At 42.6% G+C, this 18,537-nt stretch overlaps 1 protein-coding gene across 1 annotated transcript; it reads right to left on the bottom strand.

Moving 5' to 3' along the window:
• Positions 1–1,352: 1,352 nt before the first annotated feature.
• TTC34 (tetratricopeptide repeat domain 34) lies at positions 1,353–17,878 on the bottom strand. The gene is given in 7 exon segments (XM_035903588.1): positions 1,353–1,871; positions 7,181–7,395; positions 7,666–7,933; positions 8,832–8,998; positions 12,870–13,062; positions 14,833–15,058; positions 16,266–17,878. Coding segments are annotated over 7 exon segments (3,201 nt in total).
• Positions 17,879–18,537: the final 659 nt, after the last annotated feature.

The following is an 18,537-nucleotide window of genomic DNA, read 5'->3' as shown; positions in this document are numbered from 1 at the left end:
CAATAGTAGTTTCTATTTTTCTTCATGGTTGTATTATCACACTCCAAAAACATTGGGAGGAATTCACTTGGAGCAGTCAAAACAAATATACAAGTCTGTTGGTTTGGGCCCCACCTCATTGTTTCCTTTTTGCACAGCATAGGCATACTGCTTCCAAATTCAGCCATAGACTCCCATTGCACAGATGAAACACCAAACCATGCAGAAATCGGGTATATTGGCACTACCTCTGTGCTGCCCCCTATGTCCAGCTGTTCTTACAGCCTGTGAAGCTGGCGTATCAGCACTATCTCTGTGCTGCTCCCTAAGTCTAGCTGTTCTTACAGGCGGTGAAGCTGTACGGGACAGAGGGCAAAACTCTTCAGAGCATGTGAGATGTTGATTCCCATGCTGTCCAGCATGGATGATGAATGAGTGCTGAATCACTGCAGAGCAATCACATTGCTCTTGGCTGTTGCCTCCAGCCCTGACCTCCTACTTGTACCTTGATCACTTCTTGACTAGTTCATGCTCCAGTGCTGTCTTTTGTGCACAAATATCCAGGCACGTGAAAGATGGTATTCAGCGGACTCTTGTGGACACCCCTACTGGGACGTTTTCTCCGTGACTCTGCACTGGCAAACTGAGAGACAGGGATCTGGAAGCTGGAGTATAGCTGCCTGTGTATCCCAGAAAACAGGGTATTAGTCACTAGATTGGATGTTTCATCTCTGTTGAGTCTCATTCTTCATATTACCTGTGTTCCCTGGGACAGAAAAACAGTTTACGTGGCATTTGTACTGCTCCACTCCCCTATATTGGTGCTGATTGTTGCAAATCCTCTAGACAAGGGTGGTTCCTTCCATTCAGGAGTGGGTCATCTGAGTGGTGTAACACATGTGGTCCTTCACAAACACATTACAAATGTTACTTTTGACTCATCTGTTTGACTGGCCCATAAAAATAAGGCTACTTAATTGAACAGTATGTGTTAAAGCTAATCAAATAAATAGCAAGGAAAGACACGGTTATTATTCATAAACGGCAAGCTATTTGAATGTTTTCCTTCGCTATGATTGGAACCCATGTGTTAGACTTAGTTCAGTTTAGCCAGACAGAACACTTTCTTCACAAGGGGAAGTTTACATACATCCACAGTAATTTTAAAGAATACTGCAATTTGCCTTTTTCTCATAGGACTCTCGGTCAGTTTTGTTTCACTACCTGAAACTTTCTACTTGTAAACTTGCTGTACAAAGTTCAGTGCATGTTCATTGCATATTTATCATGAGCTGCTTCTCATCTCTCCCTTATTCTTGCAGCCTCACAAACAAACTAGAAAGCAGACACCAGAAAATCCCCAAACAGATAAATTAATGTATGCTACAGCTTGATGCCTCTCGCTTAAGTCTTGTTTTCAGCTTTTTCAGTTCAGTATTTTTATCAATTTTAAGGCCATAGTCTGTGATTTTCCAGGCCTCTTCATAATGCTGCATTTCAAAGTTATATTGTGCAATCTTATGAAATGTTTTGGTTAAGATTTCACTGCCAGGGCCATTCATGATGCTGCACAATGCCATAGATTCATCTAACTGCAGTGCCTCAATATACTGCTTAACTGCTGCCTCTTCCTCAGCCATTGACAACAGCAGGCGTCCTTTTGCACAGTGGTCCTCAACGCGTGTTTTCAGACTGTTACAGCCGTGCTTCTGGATCACTTTCTCCATATCTTTTAAAGCTTTGTCGTATTTTTTCAGATGCATAAGGCAAGAAGCCCTCAGTCGGAGATACCTGGGATTATCTTTGCTTGTCAGGATAGCCAGGGTGTAATAATCAAGAGCCTTCTCGTAGCGGTATTCTTTAATCAGCATATTTCCTTCTTGGGCTGCTACCTGTGGACAGAAAGTTACTCAATATTAGTTATTAAAAGTGGAAAAAAAAGAATAAAATATCTAGTCTGGGATGGCCACGGGTAGACACAGACACTAAGAAGTTTTGGATACTTTTTCAAATGTTGAAATTGCATCTAGTTGGAGAACATATAATTGGCATATTTTTTGCATGCAGATATAAAAAAAATCTTGGATCAGTGGGCACTTGGTGTTATCTCAAGAGTTTCTGAACTACTCCTCTTTGTTTACGCATGTTTTGCTAAAGCTTTCTCAGAACATCTCTTCTGAAGTTGTTTACATTCCTTAGGAATGATACGTGAACTGAAAACTGAACAGACCGAACGCTCAAAGTAGACAGCATTCTCTTCATGAAACCAAATTTCTGCCGTGGTCTGCTCTAACAGGTGACTGTATGGAAATTGCATCTTCTGGTCAATAGATAGAGAGCCCCACGTACTGACCCACAAATATTTGCATGTGCTGACAATGAAGGTTGGTCCCTACTGAAGTTTACCCAAGCTATAGGAAAAAAACAATTGATGGCTTTGCTAATCATTAATCTCAAGTGCAAGTGAACTACCTGCCCTTATCTGAAGGGAAAAACAACAACAAGAAAATAGAGAAGGCAGAAAGAGCCACGTAATTTTTAGGTTCATAAAGGTCAATAAAGAAAACTCCATTAGACCTGTTTGCCTCAAATGGATTCCTCATTATTTCCCTTGATTGGTAATAAACAAAGCTTTTAACATGCTGCAGCAGAGTGAATATTTAAGTTATAAACAAGACTGCCACCAGCAGCTTAGGTCTTACAGAAGGCTGAGGCAAACAAGCTGAGACTCGAAGCACAGGTTAAGTGTTTTCATCAGTCTCGTTCCATGGGATATCACACATTGCCTTTGGATGCTTGTTTTTTTTTTTCCCCCCAGCCACTGTCTCAGGAGCCACACTTGACAGCTGGCTCAGGTCTTTCAGCCTCTTTGTGTGTCTTGCCTTTTTATTTTGGGTGACTTAGATCAGAATTGATGGCTGTTTAACAGAACTAAGGAAAGCAGGTTCTGGATGAAACGGATCAATATTGCAGGTTAACTCCGAGCACCTCATCCGAGACCAGTGGTATGAAACAATTTAGCCATTCCTGACAGTTTCTACCCCAGTTATTTTGCTATAAAAGAATGTAAAATCCTTTATGTAGTCATATTTATTAGCCTCTCAGCTTCCACAGCTAGAAATAGAAATAGGACCTCTCCTCAAATAATGTCAGTCACTGGCTTTAATAGTTCTGGCCATAAATTGTAAGGCAGCCTGTCCAAAACCATCTCAGATGTCTGTCTGTATATACATATATATATATACATATATATTCTGGCCATAAATTGTAAGGCAGCCTGTCCAAAAACATCTCAGATGTCTGTCTGTATATACATTTAAAGAGTAGTAAGTTTAGTTTGTCCTTTCAAGTGTTTTTAAGGCAACTAGTCAAGGCAAGTGTTTTCTCAGTGGCAGGATTTTAACAAGGGATCAAGGTGGAATTGTGAGGAGCATCCTGAGAAGATTTTTTTTTTCCATAGAAATTCTAAAGTTCTAGATCACATTGTTCTACAGAGCACAGTGTGGTTCCTCAAAATAACTTGCATTTGTATAGTTAAATTGTCATTTTCAGCCTTTAAAGTGCATTTGTTGTTTCAATGGCAGAAGAAAAATACAATTTTTGTTGTTCTCCTGAATGACTAATCTAATGCTGAACCTGTTAGTGCGCTAACCAGGATCATTTTGGCTTACTGCACCACATACGATATTGCCACTTATTAACTGAGCCAGTGCTTTGACTTCTTCACATTTCACTGACGGTCCCCAGAGTAAGCAAGCCACAAGATTCTGGATTTCCTGCCGTACTTGGAGGAAAAAGGCGCATCTGCGAATAAATGATTCTCTCTCATCTTCACCGATGGAGTAAACATGGTTATTAGGCAGCTGGATTCCCTTTTGGCTCTGCCTGACTTAAAGGAACTGAGCTGGGTCTCATTTTTGGTGTATGACACTGCTGGATTAATTAGCAGCTTACTTGCGCATCATCTTCTGAATAGAGATAACTATTGAAAGAAGACTTATGGAAAAAAAGATATAGGAAGTGCACAGAAAGCCAGAAGGATATTGCACAACCGGGTTCAGCTGCTCTCTCTGAATGTGGCTTTTGAGAAGCACTTTTTTTGCCATCAGCCTCACGGCAGGTAACTTTGGAAAGCTGAGAGCAGGCTATGTAGTCCATTCACAGATGAACTGTAGTCCATCTTCAAACTCATCACTGAAGATTTGATTATGGCTTCCAGACTGAAATGATTCTGGTGCCATCTGGAAAGGACTTGGCAGGCCATCAGTGACTGGCGATGGGATTGCTTCCTGGATTACATCTCTGTCCCTTTCTACCATCTAGTCACCTCACTGGGTGACAAAGGACTGAAAATACACACATTTTTCTTGCATTTTTGGTTCCAGTCCCTAGTGACTAGTCTCTGTTGAAACCGACCAAGGTTTGATTCCTTAGAAAGAAAAGAAGTGAGGAGTTTATGGCCCAGCGTTAGTCTCTGAGCCGTAAATACCAGCAGACGGATTGATAAGCCTTGAGCTTTGGCAGAAGTCTTTCCTTCTTTACCTGCAGACCCTATTTGGAGTCCACAAGCCTTCATGTGGCAACTTCTACCTTGGGCTGAGGGTCTAATTCTGACACAGAGCATATAGCTTTTTGAGACCATTTTGGTAGCAGTCAGCTCGGGATATCCTATGGCATGTCAACAGCCAACAGAAAGTGCAGCTCTGAGGATCTGGGCAAGGAGTTAGCAATCAGTCACGCATTTAACCTCCAACCTAGGAAACTGAAGGGTTGAAGCCGCACTAGCGGCAAGCAAACTCCCTTCCTCTGACCTTTTGCAGTTTAATAAATCTTTCAGAATCCTATTCCCATGTGGCTCTCCCAGTTGTTTACAAATTTCTTAGCATGGGACTCCTTAGACTATAAATAATGGAAGAACTTTATTGCTTTGTTTTTCATGAAAAAAATCAGTACATCAAGGAGCTCTCCTTCCTCCACCCTTTCCTATTCAGCGTACGTAGAATTATTTTTAGCTTTTCAGACCAGACTCCAGGATAATGATGACACATTTCTATAATGCCTGTAATCTACAAACACTCTAAAACAATATGGCAGTAATACTTTTGTGCGTGGACTGCTGCGACTGAGGGCTGAGCATAAACCACGAAACTCTTCTTTGCTTCAGTCTCCTTACTTGTGAAATGGAGGCAACAGAAAGAACAGCCTCCCCTACAGTGTAGTTAGGAGCCATGGCAAACTAAGGCCATTATTGGAGTTTTTGGCACTAATTCTGTCTGTAAGCTTTTTCGCTTTTACTGAGATCTGCCTTTCACAGACAAACTGGAATAACCTTGCAGGCAAACGGAAGTGCTACTGGAAAATCCTTTGAGACACCGGGCAGGTGAATTAACCAATTCCTTCCCCAGCAAAGTACATACTTAGCCCCTTGTCACCAAATACATATAAAAAACCCCTTTGTGATTCTGGGCTAATGAGTAATAAAAGTAATCACACTCATGAAATCTTTGAAGATTAGAGAATATGCAAAGACTCCCAGGTGCTTGAGTCCAAATGTTTACTCAGTCGAACAAAAGCACAAGGTTAAAGATTAAAAAAAAAAAAAAATAAAATTTACTCTATTTTACTTCCAACACTGGTATTGATGAGTTCCAGTCTTGAAATCAGTCCAGCCACCCCTATTCTCTGAAGTAGCAGAGAAATCTTTCATGGTAAATAAGCCTCAAGTAAGGGGTTTTATTCCAGATCTCATTGACAGCTGCCAAAAAAAGACAGAAATAAAGTGCCCCTCCCATTTTAAAGGTTTCTGTAGCTAATGTGTAGCACCAGTGAGTTCTTATCAGTGCAGTTTAAGCTGTACAAAAATTAGTTTGTTTGTTTTTTTTTCTTATCTTTTTTTTTTCTTATTCACAGCATAAGCAAATCCCTCCTGTGTTTTCTCGGAAAGCAGCATGGATGGACTTAGCTGTGAGACTTCCATACAAAACTAGTGATGCGGCAGCAAGGGAAATTCAGCTGTAAAATGTATCTTCATTTATAGACCCCTCCTTAGGGCCTCCACAGACACATTCTTGATTGTACCTTTATCAACTTGATATAGCGAAAGATTGCAAATTGGCTCTAAAATCTTCAAACTCTTCCCCATAAGACTGAACTTTTTACATTACTCAGAAGAGAGGGGCTCTTTTCTCTGTAATGGGGTATATCTAGGGACCGGTAAATTAATACTTGTTTACTTATATCCTCCTGCTGTTTTGCTAAAATACATACAAAGTACTCCCCTCAAGATGCATTAAGTATTATCAGCATGTTGTTTGTTTTATAACCTGGGAGAAAGCATAACAATATAGCTTCTCACCAGGGCGCACACAATCTACAAATTGAATAAAAGGAAGCAAACTGATTCTCAGAACATGGAGCTTCTGGGTAATCAGAATTGCAGATGCTTGAGTGAATGTTAAAACTCCTCACCATCAATCTGACCTCATCCTGTCTTATTATTGGAGATGCTTTCTCAGACCTGGATGCACTTTGGGGGAGAAACTTGGAAAAAATACTGAAAAATACGTACTTGGGTGGACTAGAGCAATGTGCTGTTTCTGTGTCAGTTTTAGCTAAGAAAACCAACACCAATCTCAAAGGCCAGTCATTTTATAAAAATGGGAATGTTATTTAAATTTCTAAATGTTACACAGAGGGGCATGAAAAGGATCCAAGCACTTAATGTGACCGAATCAGAACCTTCAGTTTCATTTCATCAAGAAAATGAACAGAACATGAATTCCCCTTCGCCAGAAGCCAGCTATGAGCACCATGTAACTCATACAGAGTACAATACGAGCAATGATCTTGTTAAATCTCTAGCTGCTGCCCCTCACATCCCCTGCATTTCAGCATTGGGATCAAACAGGTCCCGTGCTAGGGAGACCAACAAGAAATTCCCCCAAGTGGTAAGAAGTGGTAATGATGAATTATTAGAGGCTGAAGCAAGGTCACTGCGATGAAAAACGTTTGGATTCAAATCCCAGTTCCAGCTGAAGTGAAGGCTGGAAGAAGAAGCCAGTTTGTTCCTTGTTCATCTGATAAACGGTTTTTCCACACAATTCTGTTAAAGACAAGGCAGGGAAAATCTCTGCAGCCTAATTTTTCTTCCTATTTCTTTCCCCACTGAATCCAGAGGTGCGGCATCAATAAAGGATTGTACCTGAGAGAGATGCTGCTGTTGCTTAGCGTCTACGAAGTTCAGGAGAAACCGCAAGTCCCTTTCATCTTTCTTAGCTAGGATGCTGAATGAGTGAGCTGCCACGGGCACATTCCTCTTCTTCAGCTGCAGCACAGCTAGTCTTGCACTAGCAAAAAGATCAGCAGGAGAGTGGCCGAATGCTTCCTGAAGGTGGCCAAGGGCCTCTTCATACCCTCCTGTTGGTTAACATCAGTACAAGCTATATAACTCATTCCACGTGGAGAAAGAGACATCAAGAAAAGTTACTAAAGCAGAATTTAGGTAGCCTGTCCACAGTCCACATCTAAGGGTATTAATTACTTCATACCCTTTCTGAAAATACTTGCAAACTTCTCTTGAAAGTTCCATTCTATATAACAATGTGCTTGCCATTTAACATTCACTTTCTTTTAATTTACTGCTCATTCACTTAGTCTGATCAGCTGTGTAAAAGAATGGGAACTTACCATTTGCAATCAAAACATCTGTGTAGAAGATGTGATATTGTGCATCCTTGCAAATTTTGATTAGTGCTTTTGCAATCACGAGAAGATCCCTGAGGGTTTCTTCTTTTGAAAGGTCTTTAGTAGCAACAAGCTCAGTTAACGCAGTCCTGCCATGCTGAAGAAGCCATTGAGCGATCAACCCCTGGGCTTCATGCTTTAAAGACAGGATTGCTGGGATCACTACTCCTGCCTCCACCTTCAGTGCTGAGACCAAATCTTGCACTGCCTCCTATGTGAAAACAAGACCAAAAAATTAAATGGTAGCAATAACTATGTATCGATAATTTGTTCTTTCAGGTGCTTTCAGTTCTCTGCTGTCCCACAGGTCAGCTGCACACCTTTGGAAGCTCTTTGCTCTTCCCTGTCCTTGTGCTGCATCTTTTCCCTTTGCAAAGCTGATAGAAGAGTATAAAGACAGGTTTGAATAACTATTTGCGAAGTGGTTTGAACTCCTCTGAGTATAATTGAAAAAATTCTTATAGCAACAATAAAGAGATTCTGTGAATGAGTAAGTGCACGCAAGATTTGGCTCAGCCAGGATAAACCAGCACAAATCCACACACCAAACTGGAGGTGCTCCATTTCCAACTCACTGTAGGATTGGTGTGATGTGCAGGTAAAGTGTAAGGCTGTTGAGCAGATTAGAAGCAGATAAACTGTGCAAACATCTGACATGATTTCCAGGCAATGAAAAGGTCTCCAAAGTAACACTAATTGCACACATGAGCTTTTCACAGATGATAGAGAGGGACTCACTAAACCTTGAAACCGTTCTTTTTTCTCTTGTTGTTGCTACATTTCGTCTAACACAACATCATGTCATGAAAATGTGAGATCAAATATAGGGGAGAGTTTGCAGCACTGCAAATCAATGCATAGTAGTGACAGTGAATGTGATCTGATCTATGATTAAGGTTTAGTCTTTGTCTCTCTAGACTTGGGAAAACAAATCAGTAATGTCAAGTGGACTACTTACACATCCAGCCAAAACAAGAGCCTTCACTGACCAAATTCTGTGAGAAACTCTTTTGATTTCAGTGAGTCCGTGACAAAGCCTGTAGTACCTTACACTAATATTGCTCAATACTGTCAGAAAAATCACCAGCAAATCAATATAGTGCTAACACCTTCTGCTGCTTCAGAGTAAGGTGAATGAATCCTCGTCCACTCAGAGCTTGCACATTCCTAGGGTCCTCCTTTAGGATGGCATTATAATCAAAAATAGCGGTTTTCTTCTGACCAAGGTGCCCGTAACATTGAGCCCTGATGAGAAGGCAGTCTTCAGCATAACCACCTGGAAGAGAGAAATGGAGCCATGCTTACTTGAAAGGTCTCAAGCCTGCTGCTCTAAACCAGGGTGCAGTAAATCCCAGTGTGTGCAGGCCACTAAGCCCCACCAAAAGGCTTCAAAGCAGCTAAGTGAAAAAGATGCGGTAGACCTACATGTTGTGTTACGGTGGCTGCAGGAACGAAAAGTAAGTATCGCTTTATTCAGAGCTGTGGCAAGGTTGGAATAAGAGGGCTGTGCTGGATGAAGGCAAATATGGTTAAGGAACTGCAATCCACAGATGTTACTGGAAGAATAAGGAGGGTGCTGGACAGGATATCCAAGGATATCCATATGAAGCTATAGAAAAATTCCATTTTGCCTGAGGATACCTGATTAAGTACAATGAGGAGTACTTAAGTGGTAGTTTCCTTTATTTTTGTTGCCAGTGGAATTCCTGTCACATACTATCAGTTCTGAGTTGAAAGGAAAAAAAGAATCTATGCCAGGTTGGTTTCCAAAACACAGTACTGAATCAGTTAAGTGTCCTGCTGTCCAGTCTTTCAAAAAAGAAAGATTCTGCATGTTATAAACAGAAGTACCAGTTCTGGAAATAGTACACAGAGAAAAAAGTCATTCTAACAGTGATTTACAGAAAGAAAGGGCACTTTGCTGAGAGTATTTGTATGGCTGCAATTTGATTTATAACTGTAACTTTCTTACTGTGACTCTAACTTTCCAGACAGGAACAGGAACCACACTGTGCCAGGCACACCAAAAACACAGGCTCCACTTCAAAGAGTCTTCAGTCTAGTTAAACATGCCAAAAGAATATTGTAATAAAAAATTGAATGAGTGGAAAGGCTAACAGAATGAAAATCTTAAAATCACATTGCTCAACTAGCTCAAAAGCTTCCTGGTTTCTCCTAAAAACAAATACACCTGTCAGTCAACACTGTCTCTCCTCAAATATCCATCACTGCTTTTCTGATTGCCTCAAGGTCTCAGCAAGAGGAGGTCTCCTCAGGAACAGCCAAAGGAAGCAAAAGGAGTGGCTTGCAATTATTAAGCACTCAACCTTTCCACGCAGGCAATTTTTTTTTTTCTACCTTCCCTGGGATACCTAGGCTCAGCCAGCTGACAGTATAGAGGAATTCCATGTTTGACAGTTGTCATGAAACTACTGCTATCAATTTTTGAGGAGGTCTGGAAAGTTTTGGCCTTTGTTATTCTGCCCTGAGGTCTTCCATGCATTTTCATGGGGACGTCTAAAAGACAGCATTGTGATGTTGCTCTGCAAAACAGCAAAAGGAAGATGATGCTATTGTAAGAGGGAATATCTCCACCTCTATTCCTCCACCACATCTTTCTCCAAATGCAGCACAAATGAGAGAAGAAAGCTCTAAGAGGAAGATATGCGAGGATGGAGGCACGAGGCCATTTGGCTGTTTTAATAAAGTGGAGTCAGAAGGTACACATTGTTTTGGATAAAACATTAATTCAGACAGGACTGACTAATTTACTGCCACACTTAATATGCACTGGGACTTGTGATACTAAATTCTTTTTCCTCTGTTTTCAAATAAGTGCTGCCCAAATAAACACATATAGTTGACAGTGAAAATCATAGTCTGTTCATTCACTGGTTGCAGAGCATAGATCTTTCTGCCATCCACATGCTCCTTCCTTTCAAGACAATTTCAGTAAGGATCTTAATTTGCCCAGGGTTGCAATCAATAACTGTGGCATCCCAATACTGGATGATAAATCATCAGTGCCACTGTAAATATTTTTTCATAGGGAGGTCAGCAAATGCAGTGTCTTGCACAGCTGCCTGCAGAGATGAGCCAGCAGACAGGCTCCTAGCAATTCTTTTACAGTAATGAGGCTTTTTCTCCCTCCTGATATGCTCCAAAACTTCTGTACCAAAGGTTATTATCGCTCTGGAGCTCTATCAATTGGCTCCCATAAAGACAATATCTATTTTTTAACAAGCATCTGTTCTAGCAGGTGGGGAGTTGATAAGCTGGAATGCATGGGCTGTGAAATGGAACCATCTCAAAGCAATTAACAGGTTTGGGTTTTTTCCATTTTCATAAACCAGTCTCTCTCCTTCTCAATGCTGCTGTCATAATATTTGCTCAGAGTGAAAGGCAGATTTCCATACAAACATGGTTTTACTTGGAACATGCCAGAAGCATTTCCATGTTAGCCTGCTCTCTCTCCTTAGGAAAAGCTAGGACAGTGATGCATGTAAGTGGGTGCACTGGAACTATGCATTCATTGGTCTGTTGGAACAAGGAGGCAGGTGCTTTGCTGCAATGACTGTATTTACAGCGTGTTCATTCTAATGAAACAGGAGGTACCTGATAAATTTCATTGGTAGGAATGTTTTCAGGGTACTAACTGATGTAACGAACTATGGCTGAAACAGGGGAGCCTCTAAAATGGGTTGAAGCTGGTTCTGTTTCAGTAGATTTTCCAAATTGCTTACCAGTTAGCATCTCCTCTAAAAGTTACAAAAAAACAAACAGGATGAAGGCTGCTTCTTTATTCTGAAAGGGGCTCACAGGGACCAAATTCCCCTCCCACTTATCACAGGTTTGGCTTTGATCTCTTTAAGAAACGATTATATTGTACTTTCAAAGAAGCTCTCATCTCTTTCTAGATCAAGTTTAATTTTCTGGAGAAACATTTCCAAAAATGTGGTTGACCAACTTAGCAGTTGGACAACTGGATCAAAAATCCCTGGCTTCTCTTGACATTGCTAGGCTTCAGGCTTACCTCAGTCACCTGTGTGCAGTTACTGAAAAATCCAGTTTTATAGAAGGAAAAGTAATTCTGTAGGATTTCCTTGAGACTTTTCCCTGTATTTTGAGCATGTATGTGGGGCTGTGATAAAACAGCCTCCCTACATTAAGTACAGAAGAATCCCCCTGCCGTTCTGCGTTTCCTTTACCAATGGAAGAACAGCATTACACTGCTTATCCTAAAAGGGTCTTTTTTTAAGCACAGTAAAGAAGGAAAGCATGGCACATAAAAAGGAAAATAATCTAAAGGCTCTAGGAAGACAGCACTGCCAACATTAAAACATGTAGTTTGTTCAACAGCACAGCTGTACTTGCAAGAAAATGTGTGACCAAACGTATGAAAAAAATTATGGTTACAGATCAATTTGTCCAGACCAATTACTCAAAAGCAACCTACAGCAAACAAACAGTAAATGCAGTCTGATGGTTGGTAGCACGTCTACCATAGCAGAAGACTGTAAAGTGTAAAGAAGACATCCATTGTGTTTTGTGTACACTCTACACAGTACTTTTCTGGAGCAGGAAAAACAGGGAAATTATTAGATTGGAAATCTCAAACTATCCAGCTGGAAATAGATGGGTTCAGGACGTTAAAGATCTTTTCCTTGTTTTGAAGGAATTGTGGGTTCTTTGTGCTGATATGACCCGGTAAGGGTAGTTTATGCCTGAACTTAACTTCTAGCATGTGAACAATCCAATTTAAAATAATCCTCAGCTGTGCTCCAGGAGGATTTCATGAGTTGAACAACAGAACAAAATCACATGCTGGGTCTTCTGGACAGGTGAAGAAAAGGGGCTGATGTCGCTTTAGAACTGAACTGGACTCTTGCAAGCCATTTTAAGGAGTTCACAAGCTACTTATGGGACAGTAGGAACTGCACTCGCTGTTTAATTGCACTATTTCATGGTCCAGAGGAGTTGCTACTTTAAGCAAATTTTATCCTGCTCTTCACCTGCCTTTGTAAGTCTACTGTTTCAATCTTCTCATTGGGGAAATGACAGATGCGAATTGGATGGACATGCTTGCCTACCCACTGATCTGACTTCCCATAGAAGCAAATCTCCTATCAGAATCTTGACAACCCTACCCGAAGCAATGATGGCAAAGGAAAGGTAGGCAATGGCCTCTTTGATGTCAGCATCCTCCTGTCTGTCCTTCAAGATGGTCAGCGCTCTGAAATGGCAGTGCGTTTGCATCAACTTCCGGTCTTCATCTTTGAAAATGTCCATGACTGGCAGGAGGCAGGAGGTATCTCCAATTCTGATCACTTTCTTTAGCAGCTTAACAATTGGAGAGAAAAAGGCAGAAGAGAAAGATTGGCATGAAAAGGTAAATTAAGTCATGTTAAACCTGGAAATATTGCTGTCTGGTGAGACAAGAATGCTCTTACCCCATACTTCCCCATGTTTCACTGGGGCTTCAGCAAGCCACGGTCTGGCCAAGGACTGTGAATCTCTTGCACCTTATTCCTCAGCTGGCCCTAGTGTAAATGCATGTTGGAGAAAAGATTACTTATCTTTTCTCACCGCCACTGCAGCTGAGGAAATCATGCTGGGGAAATACTAATGCCGCTTTGCTTACTTTGGGCAGCGTCTGTTCCAGACTGGCAGTCAACTGTTTTTATAAATACAGCTGAACCACAGGATGATTGCCCCAAAGAGAGAAAGTTTCTGTGGAACAGAAGAATTCCAGTGACCCCTTTTGACTGTAAAATGGAAACCAGTGAATTAATGGAAAATCAGTGAAATGCTGTGCCTTTCTTTTAGTATTGCTATTGGGAATCTGGGAAAAGTATGGCTTCAAATCCACAAACTGCTGTTCTCCTGGAAAAGAATCTTGCCTGACATATGGTATCTTTGCCTCCATTCACTAGAGTGAAAATCACCACTTTTTTTACTACGTTTCCTAAGCAAAAGAACCAAAAGGTGTTTCCTCTAGCAAAGCAAATGTGCTTAGCAGGTACTCAACATTCAAACCTGAGCCAGAGAAGCCAGCACAATTAATTTTATTAATAGATACAAGTGTTCGGGTGCTGACAGGCAGGTGGGACAAAAACAGTTTGAAGATAAATGTTTGCTGACATATATGTTCCATCTATGGAACTGCAGAAGCCACAGATAGGAATCCAACTTCCAAGGGCAATGTATTCATAAAGTCATGTCATTCATGCGTAGCCTTCCCAAAGGCAGCAAATTATACAAAACTTTTATTTTTCATAGGGAGTAGTGAAGTGGTGACAATAAAACCTTTCTCTATTGCTAGCAGAATTGATATGGGATTTAAAAAAGTGCAATAGTTCCCTCTGATGGTAGAACCTGGTAATTCAGCTTTGTAATCCTTGGTAGGGGAATCAACATGTTGGAATCTCTTTCACAGTTTCAAGCACAAGTCATTAGCCACTTAAGAAAGAAAACTGCAGGCTGGTATTTGAGCTTCTGGTTTTGTTTCTTTCCCCACCTGCCCCCTACAATGCTTCATTAGGATAATCCGTTAGGTAGTAATTCTGCCTTCTTTTCTCTAGGGGAAAATTATGAATCCCATCAATATTGTCACTAGAAGCAGGATGCTCAGTCCCGCTCTGCCTAGTTATGAAACGTGCCATTAAATAGCATGTGAGAAATGGGCTGCAATTAGCTAGGAGTCCTTGCGTTCTCTGTGCTACAGACAGAAAGCCCTACTCATGAGGCCTATATTTAGCAGTTTGCCACCATTCCTGAGAAACGTCTTGAAGCACAGGTTGGGGTAGGTGCAGCCCCACCGGAAAACCCACCGCAGGTTGTGTGATGGGGTGGGTTCCAACTTTGCACCGCGTCGTGAGGTGGCTTCACAGTGCCAGAGCCTTACACTTGCCATGTAACACTGAGGAGCAGGAGACAAGCAGAGCGCTGTGCTGGAAAACTGAAAGCCCTTGGAACACCCTCTGGCAAGCCTATGTCTCTAAAGTAGTCCCTCTTGAGTTCTACCATGCACCTTCTGTATCAGCCAAAAGGGTTGTAAACCCTCTTCACTGGTGACTCTCTCATTCTCTCTCCCAGCCAGGTGCTCCTTACCTGGTTACCGTCATATATGAAACCCTTCTTCAACTGCAGAAGCGCAAGTCTAGCCAGGATGGGAGACCTCTGTGGATTTCCTGAGAGGGCTAGTGAGAGGAGCTTGTGAGCCTCTTCTACACAGCCCATCTGGTACAGGGCATCAGCACAAAGGATCTGTGATACTTCATCAGAAGTGTCCAGCTCCACCAACAGAGAAGCCAGATGGTAAACCCCAGGGGCATCTCTGGAGGAAAAAAAAAGCGAAAGATCACCTTCAAGGAAAAAATGCTAATGAGAGTAACAGAGCCTCTTTGTCTCACCTGAAAGCTAAGAAACAGGTTATCAGTCCAATATCAAAATGGATGATACATTTTACCATATCCAGCACCATAGATACCTCTGCCACTTAATTCCATAATCATAATCCCTCTTTATAAATACATGTTCTTAAGCAGTTGTGGCTCTAAAGAAAGGTTAACAAATAATGATTGATATCTGTGGTTACAGCTGATACCACAAGGGGAAAAGGAAAAGTAACAGTGAGGAAAAAAAAAAAAAAAGAAGATGCAACTGAAGAAAGAGGCTGTAATAGTACTGAAATTATTAAGAGAATAAATAGTGTGGGTATCAGTTGTAAGGAGCAGCCACCTGAGATGAACTTCCGCATGCTATTTCCCACTTCAAATTTTCAAGTTTTCCCCTGAAATACGAGTATTCACATGAGCAAAACCAGAGAAAGTAACACAAAAATTCAATTTTGGAGAAAATGGAAGAGTTTTCCTGGGGTGGTATCAGATAAAACTTTGAAAATGAAACATTTACATTTAAATAGCAGCTTGTTTTGTGTTGGAACAAATAGAAAGCTAATAAAGATACTACATTGAGCAATCTTTAGAAAGACGATTTTAAGTATTAAAACCTCAGAGTCCCTCCATTACACCTTGTTCTACCTTCAAACTCAGGTTTTAATGGATTTAGCTGGAATAGTTTGGTGTCCCTGTCTCACATCTCCCAGCCTTCAATATGACATTAATACAGTTAACATTGAGAAAAGAATTTGGACTGCCAGCACCGAGTACACACATAGTAGCACCTCAGCTCCTTAAGTTCAGAGCTGACAGTGACAGGAGCCAGCTAGTACCACCGAATCTGTTTTATTATGGGTTTATCTACTCCTTTAGAGGAGAAATCTCTGCCATATTATTTCTAGCATCTTGCTGGCTCCTATCTTAGGCCAATTGGCATGTTATGGATTAACTTCCATAGAAAGATTGAGCTGATTTGCCTATGTGGATCCCATTGCATTCTGACATACCAGCAAAACAGTATTTTGCTGGAATAACCACACCTATGCAGTTTTATTTCAACCCGTTAGGTTAATTAGGAACTTTAAAAAGGTCTATATCCTGTTGTCAGTTACCTGAAGCAAATACCCCCTCTACTAGTCAAGCCATTCTCTTTCTGTTAGAAAGCCCCATTTCTTTCTCTGCCCCCAGGCAGAACTGCCTCCTGGGTACCTCTTCTTCCGGAGCATCTTCTGCCCTTCTTCTTGGAGAACTCTTAGCAGCAGTCCTCTTTGGTTCCATGGCACATAGGACTTGATTGTGAAGATGGTTTCTTCCAGCTTTAGCTGGCAAGCTGTGATATAATCCAGGGCTGTCAAGTAATGGCTGCCACCAGAAATCCGGATAAGTCCACGCCCACATAAGGCTTTAATACAGCTGTTAGGATGTGGGGAATCATGCTCAATGACCTTTTGAAAGTCCTGCAGGGCTTGCTGATGGTCATGAGTGTGGAGGGAGCAGAATCCTCGCAATGCTAAGAGAGTATTGTAGTAAGTTTTCTGCTCTGCTGCCAAGAGGTGGTCACAGATATCCAGGGCAGTTCTGATGTGTCCATGCAGGAGATGGCAGTCTGCAAGCCGAACACTGAGCTCACGTTTGGACCCTGGGGAGATCTGAAGGAGGAACTGGACTGTCTGGATGACAGAAGGCAGCAGTTCGGTACCATGATTACCTCTGAGTTCAGCCCGAGTACGCACAGCCTCCCTGTATGCTGCAAACTTCACCTCCAAAACAGTTCTAGCCTGTTCTTCTATCTGCTCAGTGTCATGTGGTGAGAAAAGCTCTTCAAAGTGCTTCATTGCCTGGGCAGGGGCTGCTGCAAAGGCTTCTGCTAAATCCTGCGTCATTTCCTGCATCCATCCACTTAAGAAGAAATATGCAGCAGCCCGTTCCAAGAGCAGACCCAAAGCTTTCTCATCTCTGAGATTATTATCAGCTGAGAAGCCCTTGAGGGCCTTGCTACAAACTGCCACACACTCCTCGTATTTGCTTTTCTTAAGGAGGTAAGCTGCCTGCACCCTGCAAACCCAGACATCATCCGGTGCCACTGCAGACAGGAAGTCACAGCAATTGCCCAGCCACTGGTCCAAGGAACTGTGATCTGGGCTTTCTTTCTGATATGTTGAGAGATAATTAGAGAAGGCCTGGATGACCTGTGGCAGGTATTCCCTTTGCCTAGAACGCACATAGGCCACTGCCTCAGCCCGATGCATCACAAAGGCTTGGAGGTAGTCTGCAACTCCCCTCCTAACTTGTGTTCCCGACAGCACCCATGCCAACGCCCTCAGCAGCAGCAGTTCCACTGAATGCTTTGTGTTAGCCTGGAGCAGGGTATTGCATTTACTCACCACCTCCTCGCAGCATCCTTGCCTGAGCAGGGTCTCCAGTTTATATACTGAGGATACCACACTGTCAGGACTTAGGGTGGAGAGAAAGATGGCAGCTATTCCCACACTGAGGGAGACAACGGCCAAGTTCTTGCTCTGGATCTTGGGAATCTGATTCTTGCCTTTGCACCACATCTCCAGAGTGGCTATCACCTTCTCCCAGGGCCCTTTGTCCAAGGAGTTCACTTTCTGTACTGCTGTGGGGGCACTGCAGCTGAAGGCAGCCATGTAGAAAGCAGTGGCTATTGGTAACTCCTGCTGGGCGAGATGGTGGTCCCCTTCTTCGCAGAGCAGTGCAGCAAGCTCCTGAGGTGACATTTTCTGCACTTGCATCTTCACCAAGCAGCATCACACGTGCAATATGGCTAGCGCCTGTAGAACAGAAAATCAGCAATGTGAGGGGCTGTGGAGCACAGGTTTTTTTGCTTGGGGGGCAGCTTTCAAATTGACAGACACAAGCAAGCCTAGCTCCTGTGAAAAGCCAGCATTTTGTCACCGACAGGCTTCCCGGGGAGCAAAGCCACAAGAAGAAACACTACAGAAGTTCTTAGCCTGCAGCCACGTAACGTTGGCCAGAAAGCAGCCACACAACCTTGTCCGTCTTCCCTGTCCCATTGGCTGTCTGGGACGTGGGGCTGAGGGGCCTACCCGGCTTTGTCGTCCCTCGCTGAGACGTCAGTTTGATAAATTTTTAATCATCAGAAGGTAAGTCAGTGGTGGTGGTGGACAAGGAGGAGACAGAATAGCACCTTGATGCTTCCCCCACCACTCGCCTTTCCTCCTTTGCCTTGGAGAGGCAGGAAAGGGAGAAGAAAATTTGCGCCTTCTCCCCGTTTCTCCCCCAGGAGTTAGAGGGGACGATGTGCTTTAGCACACGGACCCGAGCTCCAGAGCCCATCCCTCGGCCCCACACACCTGGGCTCCAGCCCGCCCGGTGAGGAGCCCTCAGGAGCGCTGGGGGGCCCAGGTGGGGCGCGGCTGCGCGCCGGGCG

The sequence above is a fragment of the Egretta garzetta genome, unplaced genomic scaffold, assembly GCF_000687185.1.
Source record: "Egretta garzetta isolate BGI_Z169 unplaced genomic scaffold, ASM68718v1 scaffold61, whole genome shotgun sequence".
NCBI classification, from domain to species: domain Eukaryota; kingdom Metazoa; phylum Chordata; class Aves; order Pelecaniformes; family Ardeidae; genus Egretta; species Egretta garzetta.
This window is presented reverse-complemented; position numbering and strand designations above follow the sequence as displayed.